At 41.3% G+C, this 11,833-nt stretch overlaps 1 protein-coding gene across 1 annotated transcript; it reads left to right on the forward strand.

Annotated features, from left to right (window-relative positions):
• The first annotated feature begins 572 nt into the window (after positions 1 to 572).
• LOC101860565 lies at positions 573 to 1,430 on the forward strand. The gene has a single exon (XM_005096981.1). It carries the CDS (start codon positions 573 to 575, stop codon positions 1,428 to 1,430), a length of 858 nt encoding a protein of 285 aa, XP_005097038.1.
• The last annotated feature ends 10,403 nt before the right edge of the window (positions 1,431 to 11,833 follow it).

Genomic DNA, 11,833 nt, shown 5'->3' on the forward strand with positions numbered 1-11,833 from the left:
GACAGAGAGTTGCTTGCTCAAGAACTGAATCTAAGTCTATTTAACCTATTATTCGCTGTATTTCTGCATTTGTGTAACAACTTCAAACGGTCTGCGAGCTAAACGTTCTTACCATCCACTCAACAAGAGATTCAGACAGTCCCCGTGAACAAATGTTAATGTCTTCATAAGACCTTGATTTTGTTTACTACAGTCTTGTATCCTTGTGTAAGTGTGAGTACCCGAGGGTCCACTGCTTTGTTGATTGTGAGGTGTAAAGAGAAGTAATGACTTAAAAAACGTCTTTAAGACTTTGGCGCAAACATCATCTCATTCTCAGTCACAGAACTGAACACCCTGTGGCGCTGTGACGTAGTGTTTTATCGAGAATGTCTTCTAACTACTCTGAGTCAAATGGCATACGAGGCTACATACCAGAGACCACTAGCAAGTTCATAAGCGATCAAGCAATGTGGTACGTTAACATTGCATTCACGATCATCCCTCTGCCAATTTTCTCTTTGAGTGGAATTTTCTTTAACATTATGAACATTACTGTGTTCACTAAAACTGGACTTTCAGATTGTGTCACTATGGCTGTCATGTTCTTGGCCACCTCTGACTTTATGCTTTGTTTAGCCACCCTCGTCTACGCATTGTGCACTGTCATCAAAGCTGACCCTTTTTACATACCGGACTTCTCCGACCTATACGCTTATTTGCTTCACGTCTCCAACTGGACAAGGGCGATGTTTGTGGACACGTCCCTTTTCCTTACGGTGTTCGTGTCACTAGAGCGCTGCCCGTGCGTCACCTGGCCTCTCAAGTTCAAAACCTTGTTCACTACCAAAAGTTCAGCAGTCATCTGTTCTTCTATCTTGTGCTGTACCATCGTGTCGTATATCCCAGTTCAAATTAGCCACGGTGTCAGCGAGCAGTATGACGTCTCCATCAACAGAACACGTCTGATAATGTGGTACTCAGAAGATCGAGAAGATCTTATCAAGTTCAGCAACTCATTCCACAGACTTTTCCTTCACAACGTGAGTCCAGCCTCAATCACTCTCAGCGCCGTCTTTATGGCAGTTTGCCTCCGAGCCTCGGCTGTCTTCGGACAGAAGGCAACTTCTGCTGAACCTGGAGACAACAAAAACAACAGTGGCGCCATGTCCAAAAAGGACAGCCGAGTAGTGACCATGGTGTTTCTAGTCGCTGTGGTCTGCATACTTCTCCTCTTGCCCTCTATGCTTTTTGTGAGCGCCAGGAGAGCGTTGCCCGATTTGGGTCACCGGCCAGGTTACCAGAACCTCATCTATACCTTTGTGGGCATCACGTATATGTCCACCATCATCAACGCCAACGTCAACATCTTTATCTACTACAACTTTAACTCACGCTACAGACAGTTCCTCCAGAAATATATGACGCATTGCGCGAACTCAGTTGCCTGAAAAGGGTAGTTTGAGCATGTGTGGCCTAAATAAGCTAAACCCCCCTCCCTCACCTCATTTAGGCCATATGTGGCCTAAATAAGCACTCCCATAGACATAATGTTGTACTACAGTACCCACATCCCATAATGTTGGGATACATATACATTGCCCACTGTATTCCTTATCTGTTACAGACACTGCATATTATGGTTTATGTTTCTGACACATTGGTTAAGGTCCCACTCATCCCTTTTAATGCTGCTTTATTAAATTTTGGTTTTGTTTCGATTTTATGTGTGTGTGTGTGTGTGTGTGTGTGTGTGTGTGTGTGTGTGTGTGTGTGTGTGTGTGTGTGTGTGTGTGTGTGTGTGTGTGTGTGTGAGTGTGTGTGTGTGGGGGGGGGGGGTGGGTTGTTTTTTTCTTCTTTAAAACTTAAAAAAACATTATTTATTTATTAATAACAATAAAGTTGGCCAAGCAACAGGTCATGTATACAAGCCGTGGAAACCTGAAAAGATCACACAAGAACTACAACTCTCCTGTTAGTAAATAGAAATGTGCTCTTTGAATATTTTGGAGCATCGTCGCGGCTAACCCCGCCTTGTAAAACGTCGTTAAGTCTTCTCTTCTTCCTGGACATACTGCTGGAATAAGCACCCCGAACTGATACGTAAAAGTACAATAACTGTGAGTACACATACCTGTCCCCGTGGTTTTATGCACCCCACATATTTTCGCAAAATTTGATCATTTTTCGCATAATTTTTGATTATTTTCCTTTATCATTCTTTGTTAAAATGAACAGAATCGCATACTTTCACTTTTTGGGGCTCATTTTGCATAATTTTTGTTGCATAAAACCCCGGAGACAGACATACATTCATAAACACGTGGAAAGTGAACGTGCACACTCACACACGTGCACACGCACTCAAACATACACATACATATATACATACGTATATGTACACAAGTGGGATAACACACACGCACGCAAGCACACACGCACACACGACTCCCCCTCCCCCCCACACACACACAAATACACACACACACAAATACACACACACACACACACACACACACACACACACACACACACACATGGGCTCACACTTATACAAATGGAAAAACATTGAATCGCAATCCTAGAATTTCAGAAGTTCTATCTTCTCAGTACCTATTTTTGATAAATTTGAAGTTTAAAATTTTGAGTTTCACAACATGTCAAGCTTTTTCAAACGCAACACTTCACGAGTGTCTCACAATAACGACTTAGGATAATCTTCCGGTTTTGATATAGCAGACAAAATATTTGGTCGCTTTTTGAGCACAAGGGGGCTATCCCCCAAAAATGCTGTTTTGAGAAAATCGAAGGTAAAGTTTTTGCCCCTTGTTCAGTTTCTTTAAAAGACTAGGAGATTTGTCTCTATAACCAAACAAATATACACATCGATGAAACCAAACTTCTCCTCTAGGTAGGGCAATGACCACTTTAAGTGTAGGTCAAGTTTTCTGGAAACCCCCGAAATCTTGGTTAGCCCGCTTGTCCTTAAAAGCGCCCATTTGGTTTCTGACCTCATAATATGGTCTTAGTCACTCAAAACGGCCTGACACTCAAAACGGCCAGACATACCAGTTAGAACTTTGTAATTCTAAGATAGTGAAATACATGTTGTGCAAGCGCGTACACTATGGAATCAAGACCTCCAAGCCAATAGAACAAAGACTGAATGCCCCCCCCCCCCGCCCCCCAAACCAGGGCAGTGCTACTGACTGAAGTTGTCTTTAGGAAGTTCCCAAAGGAGGGATATTAACATGTTCTTATGCACAGTAGAATTTGTAAACGGGCTGATGTATCAATGTCATGCTCTTACTTTTCCGGAAGAACATAGGGGGAACTGCTGCTTTTTCTTTTCTCGTCCTTACTATTGTCATTTTTTCCTATACTTCTTTTGTATGTTTGTCACTCTCTTGAGAACTGCTATTTCCGGGGTGCCTCGATAGTCGAAGCAGACTTTGTGCTGTTGATGCTAGAGAGGTGAGCAGATGGTAAGTCAGATAATGATAATAATAAATAGCATTTGTATAGCGCATATCCCTGCTCAACAGCAGGCTCTATGCGCTTTACACTATATTATTACCCCAGCAGACCATAGAACTCTCCAAAACATTCTCAGCTTCCCGGGAAGCATACAGTGCAAGCAGCTGATTAAGCACTCAAACACTAACAAACTGACAAGATCTTTCGCTGTCTATAGCCGGGTACCCATTCCCACCTGGGTGAAGTGAGGAAAATTCGTGTAAAGTGCCTTTCCCAAGGACACAACGTCGGGCCCCTGAGGGGATTCGAACCCACGACCTTACGGTTGCGAGTCCGAGAGCCTAACCACTAGGCCACCGATGCCCCGTTTGGACTTCTTAGGTGATAATTCCATCTCAAACGACTTCTAACGCTCTTCAAAGTTCAATGGAAGTGGTTCTTCTCGGGTGAGAGTGAGAATAACCTAGGCTATGTCTCGCTATTCCCACCCCTTCGTTGTACCGGAAATGACCATAGAGGGATCAGGGCTGAGGTTACCGGGGCTTATATGCCCCTCAGGATTGTGTTCGTTTTTAGTTTTAGTAAGAGTCTTACGGCACTTGCAACACAATAAGGTCTTAAAAGTGCCGAAAAATAGATATTTTACAAGAGAGTAACAAACACCAAAAAGGAGAAGGAGAGACAAGGACCATAGATGTTTGATAGGAAAGAAGGAGCAAACCACACCAGATCACCCGCCAACCACCCTCAGATCGTGTTTGTGTCCGAATAGTCACAGTACTGTCAGGATTGTCAGTTTGGAGCCAAATCCCAGAAATCTGGCTCTTTTGGATCGCGTCTGGCCCGAAGAATTTCATTTGGCCCTTTGGTTCTTTTTTGGTTCCAAACTCAAAATGTTCAAGAAGAAGGGGAAAGAAGAGACAAGAAAAAAAATTGAAAGTGAAGAAAAGACCTTGGATTGCTTTTAATTAATTATTAAACCAGTTAACACGATTTAACGCCTTCGCTCATTTGGTCTGAAAATTTTACAACCCTTCTACCGTCGTGCAAGAGCATTAGTCTGGTGATCGAGTCTTGTTAGGGCCTACGTTCGTAAACGCTCTGTTCCTTGAACCATAGTTGTGCGCATGCAGAGAGGCCGGCCATCGTTAACTCTTCCAAGACGTAGCTTACACATTTGTCCGATCAGAATACCATTTGTACACGCTCTGTTCCTATCGGAGACGAACGTTAAACTAGGAGGTCCCGCCTCTTAAAGAACCTAATAGTGTTGATAGGGGCGTTAAACTCATACCATTTCATTTGTTCCTTGAACCATAATTGTGTGCAGGCCAAGGGCCTTAAAACAACTGTAACCTCCTTGGTGCAGGCAGAGTTGCCATTGTTAACTCTTTGAAAACGAAGCTTACACATTTGTCCAATCTGAAGACCAAAGTAGGCAATGTTGTAGCACATTTTGGCCCATTAAACACAATCTGAAACACGAATTTGCAGGCTGTTACAAACTTTTTGGGGGGTTTCAGTCAAATAAACAGAATTTAAAAAAGGTATAGAATTAAAGATGTTATAATCTTTTTGAAAGTGTGTTAACAACGACAGGTGAGGCCAGTCCCACATGCCGCGCAATAGCGTCAGCGTAGTGAGACATTTTTATTATTTTCTTCGGGAGAGGCGAAAAATGTTTTCACATTATTACTATTACTATTCTATTTGTGGTTAATTAAAGATTTAATTTAGCAAAAATCTTGTTAAGATGATCAAATATATATACATATGTAATGTATGTATGTATATATATACATATATATATATATATATATATATATATATATATATATATATATATATATATATATATATATATATATATATATATATATATATCGAGTTGCAAAAGTTCTGTCACACCCATTGTATTACGATAATTTTCGGTATAGCGTAAGAATTGCAGTAAAAATTAAAAGTATGACTTGTGGGACTCATGAGACTTCTTGTGCAAGAGCAGACCAAAGAAATCTTAAACCGGAAGTAGTACGTGGACAAAGTGTTGATATTGATTTCTCTCGGTCTGTGTTGAAATCAACGAGTCCTACACACAAAATATGCTTTGAATCACGTAGACAATGCATAAACACACCATACACACTATAACATTCCATACGTTTTAACGGTTGGGTACCTTTTTCTCCTGTTTAAAAAAATGTTTAATGATAAATTCAGAAAATAAAGGGGTGTGTGTATGATAAGTTCTTTAATTGCGCTTTCTGCTGTTGCAAGACACGTAAATGTTTGCAGAGGAACCATCTAACGCTTGAACAAACGTTTTAACACCACTAGAATTGTCCAAGACAAGCCGAGATGTAGGCAACCAAGGGCGACAACTCGACACAATTGGGCTATTGTCAACACCCATGTTGAAAACCCCTTTCAACTTAGTGCAGAGACTGCTTGACACTTTGGACTGTCTTGAAACATCATTATTAGACATTTATAAGATGGTGGATTTCGTGATTATCGCCCTTTATAGGGAGCCATTCTAATCCTGTTTCATTGAAGAAATCGCCAAATTTTGGCACAACAACATTGTTGATGAAATTAAAGACGTTGGTAAAGTTTTCTTTTAAGCCCTGGTTCTGGTTTTTAATTCGTTGCATTGATGAAAGAGATAAAGTGTTTAGAGAATAGAAATTTCACAAATCCAACATCCCCCCAAGAGGCCCGAAGGTGGCTGAAATGTGATGGTAGGGGGTGGAATCTCTGCTTTTTGTCGTATACATTTAGTTACTTTTCAAAGCAACCTCAAATAACGACATTATTGTGACGAAATTCTTTGTCATGGTGACTACGCTACATGGCACGGATGATGGAACGAGCTAACAAGACAACACCCGACCACAAATGGCTACGATCAATGAAAACTTCTTCCAAACACATCAAATCGTTGTTCTGGACTGGCCTGCAAGATCCACAAGCCATAACCCAACAGAACATCTGTAAGATGACCTTGACTGGAGGATTAGAAACAGGCCGCACTCTGTACAAACTGGTCAGGAACTGAAGGCTGCACTTCACAAGGAATGGCAGGAGATTCTTCAGACAGCCATAAGGACTTCAATTCAGTCAAAGAACAGATGTTTTGTATCAGTAATTCAAGCTGGAAGAGGCCACACGCCATACTGGGCATATTTTGATTTTGATTTTGCAAGAGTCAGTGTGAATAAAATTATCTCCCTTGAAAAGGGCAAGACATTGTCAAGTTTTTTTTTATGTCGCGTCGGCAGAAAATGAATGAACATCGCGTGTACCAAATTTCTTTTGTCTGTGTTGAGTAGTAAATGAGTTATTGTACTTTTAAGGTAGGTGTGACAGAACTTTTGCAACTCGGTGTATATATATATATATTTATCTGTTTCAAAAGTCTGCATTGTAATTTTCCATATCCCATATCCCGACTTTAATTCTGTAAGAGCGCTCCTTCATCTCAATGGATGGAACGCTAGTTGAAGCAGGCCTCACTATTTTTGTGTAAAATAAGTGTGTAACACGGATGCAAAATACATACCATGGAACAAGGCGTCAACGCCTCTCTTCGTGCAGCGGGGAAGAGACCAACTCATTGCAAAACAGACGCTGATAAGGAGCAAAGACAATAGGACCGACAATCTCACTCAGGAAAAAATCCCCAAGGACATACCTTGTGAATCAAGCAGCTGGATCCTTCACGTCAGCAACACGCTGATAACGCTATTGTCTTAAACATTTCAAAACACTTCTCTCGAGTGAGCGTGTCTGGGCAACAATGTGATTTGTAGCAGCTGATTATGCAGAATACAGCATACTTTTACTGATACTGCATATTATTATGAAACAGCATACATTTTTTACGGTACGTGTTTTACGGCGCTTACAACTGCATAAGGCCATATGAGCGCGCGGGACACGTTGAACATTTTCAGTTGGTAGGATTTTTTAAAATTCTGCCGGGGTGGCGGCCGAAGCCTACTCATATCGATTGTGGACCACCAAGGGATCATTAACGTGCGCAACTTGCAAACGGGACCTCCGAGATTTTTAGCCGTTATCCAAGAAGGCTAGGTGTAGATCTTACTTTCCATAAGATCAGCGATGTGGCTGAAAGACAGCAGTATGAAGGAGACAAGGAGTAGCAGTAGAAAGGCTGCAGAAAGAGTCAGGAGCCCAGAGGAAGGGGCAAAGGAGGTGAGGGGGCGGTGGCAGAAAGTGGAGACGAAAGCAGACGACAGAACATTGCTAGAGAGCAGAAAAGTATGTGAAAGGAGAACATTTTAAAGAAGAAAATTTTTCGTAACTATCCCGAATCGAACCTGGGACTCAACATAATTTTAATTTTACAGTATACAGCATACTGTACCAAACCACAGACCAATAGATACGGGTAAATGCAGCATTTTATACTGTGTATTTCTTCTGTTTGAAAATCAATTTAATTACAGTACAGTCAAGCCTGCTCTAACAACCACCAGTCCACAAAATAACCCAGCCTATGCCAACTACTACATCTCTCACCCCCACCCCCCTTACGTTTTTGGTTTCTGTATTAAAATATTTTTTGGGAGGGGGGGGGGAGGTCATGACAATGTTCAAGAGGACGACTTGCCTAAGATGCCCACCTTTTCATTTGATAATGGGTGGTCGTATGAAGCAGGACATGGCCACCATAACAAAAAGGAGAAGATGGAGATGGATTGGACATGTTCTGAGAAGAGAACCAGACTCTATTGTGAAGACTGCCCTCCTCTGGACACCCGAAGGACGTCGCAAAAAGGGCAGACCCAAAGTGACCTGGAGACGCACAGTAGAGTCTGAAATGAAGTCCTGGAATCATACGTGGGGAACGCTGACCAAGATGGCCCAAAACAGACAGCGTTGAAATCCGTTTGTTGATGCCCTAAACGCCAGATGGCATAACGGGTAGTAAATAAGTATTAAGCAGGTCAGACTGTTTATGCCATAATGCTTCTTTACCAGCGGGTGGTTTGCGGGTGCTCTGGTGTGGTTTGCTCCTTCTTTCCTATAAAAAATCTATCATCCTTATCTCCCCTTTTTCCCTTTTGTGTTTTTTACACTCTTGTAATACTTCTAATCTTGGGCACTTATATAACCTTATTGTGTTGCAAGTCCCGTAAAACTCTTACTAAAACTAAACTAAATGCTTCTTTACCAATCTTTGTTCAAAGAGGATATCGCGGGTAGTAGGTGGGTGCTCTGGTGGGGTTTGCTTCTTCTTTCCTATCAAACATCTGTCGTCCTTATCTCCCCTTCTTCTTTTTATGTTTGTTACTCTCTTGTAACACCGCTAATCTTCTGGCGCTCATATGACCTTATGCAGTTGCGAGCGCCGTAAAACCTCTAGTAAAACTAGAAAAATAAAAAAGGAGGATATCATATCAACATATCTTGTCTCCTCGCAGCTGTTCTGCCATGGATAGTACCTTCGACATTGTGCAAGACGACCACCCGTTGTAAAGGAAAAAATAAGTGATTGTCTAAGTTAAGTGAAAATGGTGAAATGGTCTGGGTTTAACGCCCCTATCAACACTATTAGGTTATTTCAGGAGGCGGGGCCTCCTACTTTACTTAGTTAAATGGACGTCTTGGACAGTGCTATTATAGTGTAGAAAAAACCCCAAAGGGTGGGGGGGGGGGTGGAGGTTGGAAGTGGTTGTTTGTACGGGTGATAGAGCAGGTTCGACTGTATTTGTGTCAAAACGCGATGGAAACAGGCCCTCGTCAATTTTTGGGAATATAGAGTTATTAATATCACCATAGAGTTTGTTCATTTTTCTTGCATTTAGTAGAGGAAAAAAAACCCAACCAAACAAACAATCCAAACAAACCCATCTATCTGGAATAGAAGCCGAGATATTTGCGGTTGAAGGAGGTGGGGGTTCCTTGGTGCGAGAAGTAAAATTAGCGAGTAGAATGGCCACCAAGTTTGGTGATTTATAAAGCTTGAGTGTTCGAGATGGAAACTGGATATCTAATATTTTTCGCACCTTTATTCAACGTTTTTCGGAAACATCCATTAAGAAATGCGTTTTTGAAAGGATATAAAAGGTGTTGAACCAAAAAAGAAAATTCGAAAAAAATGGCCCTGTGCCCAGAAAAATGCCAGTTTCTTTTTATTTTAATTTCATTGTTTTGACAAGCGTCTGATTTCATCAGGCTGTCTCAAATTTTTATTTTAAGTCCATAAAGTTTAGTATCCGTCTGTGCATGGATAGGTCCTTGTAGACAGAACCTAAGCAGCCCACCTGCTAAATGATCGAATATGTCGTTCTGTCCCTATCGTTATATGCAAGACATATTCTGAAATTATGCAAACTGAGCCCAAAAATGCGACATTATGCGATTCTGTTAATTTCAACAAAGAATGGTAAAGGATAATAATTAGAAATTATGCCAAAAAAAGATCAAATTTTTTTAAAATTATGCGGGGTGCATAAAACCACAGGAACAGGTCGTTACAAAGTTCTATCTGACATTTTTGGCCGTTTTGAGTTACAAAGACCATGAGTCAGAAACCAAATGTTTATCCGCTCTATCAAAAGTTGTAAGAATATTCGGAATTGTTGTCAAGACATTCAAAGAATTGCATTCGAAAAAACGTGACAAGTGAAACTCAACATTTTTACGTCAAATTTCTGAACTCTGGGTACTGAGCAGATAAAACGTAATTCTAGGGTAGTGATGTGTCAATAGGGACGTAAAACATTTACAGTTGCATAATATTAAATGAAGAGGCCAACTTCTGAACTTGCCGATACCCACTATACTCTGTGAGTCAAGAGATTGAAGGAGCCAGAAAAAATAAAAAGGTCTAAGTCACATTGAAGTCTTTTTGAGGAAATTGAAAAAAAAAAACCATGAAAACCTGAAGCGTTTTTACCACAAAAGTTGCATGTTCTTGCCTTGTGCACTTTCGCAGGCAGGCCACACATTGTCAGTGTGTGATTTTTTCGTTGTTGGAATTTTAAGACAAAGGGTAATTGATCTGCTTCCTCTTTGTGCTATGTGCAGACCTTCGGATATCAATTTTATACGGGGTGCCCACTATAGTTGGATCGGGCCGATCACCCGACTCCATCGTCTGAAACTGAAAACAAACACGTTTGTTTTTGAGGCGATCGAGTCGGGCGATCGGCCCGGCCGAAACCATCCGTAGTGGGCACCCCGTATTACACGTAGAGATATACAGTTCAATGAAGATGGGTCCGCAACTCTTATGTTTTTGAGGATAAAAAATGACAAAGATCGAACTGATTTTGAAGTACTCATACGCCCAGCACTGAACCCACTCGTTGAGCCCACAGCGTGTATCAGGAGTTACATGAGTAGAACACAGGACATAACACAGGGGGACGGGTCCTTGTTTCTGTCGTTACGCCTACCTAACCGCGCATTGAGCGCGACTACAATTATGTCATTGGCTGGTCACAATTTCTCTTTTCGGTCCGTAGGTTCAAGAATCATAAATCCTTCTTACGGCTGTGTTTTACACAAAATAAATGCGTTTTATCAGATCATTTTTGGATTAATGCGTTGAAAATAAAACGCATTCCTACAATGGTGATCTGATAAAACGCATTTTTCTTATTTGTTTGTTTGTCTTTAGCTCAAATTCGATAAAATTTGGTATAGACATGGTTAATGAGATATATCTTCATGTGGGATATTCAAACAAAAACAGCATTGCTATTTGTTTGCTTAATTAGCCAAAAAACACTAAATTGCGATTATCTCGAAACCTTGATTTTGAGAAAAATGCGTTTTATCAGATCATGTCAGAATAGGCAAAGGAATGAAGGAAACCATAGATAGAGGAAGCTGGGCCAGATGGCAGGTTCACACCCCGCTCGTTTCTGCCCACAGAGGTGACCGCTGCGATGCCATGGGTAATGACCCAGATATCTCACGCCAAATCATCATCATCAATCGGTGCCTTGCCGACTGGCGTGGGCGATCATAGACCTTCACTTCACTCTGTCCCGCGTTGCAGCAATGGTGTCTTTTGTTCTTGCTGCTCCTGGCCATGTTGTCATCTTGTTCAGTATCTTTTCCCTCTGTCTGCCTCTACCTCTCTTTCCATCAAACTTGCCTGTTGTTACAATATTCTCCAATGCTTCTTTCCTCATTATGTGTCCGAAGAAATTTGCCTGTCGTTTTCTTATATTTGTCACAAGCTGTCTTCTACAATTGTCTTCAACCAGGACTTCTTTATTTGTTTTTCTAGCTGTCCATGGGATACGTAGAATGCGTCTTATGAACCACAACTCTGACAAAGTTTGGCACGACAAGATCATCGACATCGACATGCTGAAAGTCCTCAATATTGACG

Source organism: Aplysia californica, unplaced genomic scaffold, assembly GCF_000002075.1.
Source record: "Aplysia californica isolate F4 #8 unplaced genomic scaffold, AplCal3.0 scaffold00143, whole genome shotgun sequence".
NCBI lineage: Eukaryota > Metazoa > Mollusca > Gastropoda > Aplysiida > Aplysiidae > Aplysia > Aplysia californica.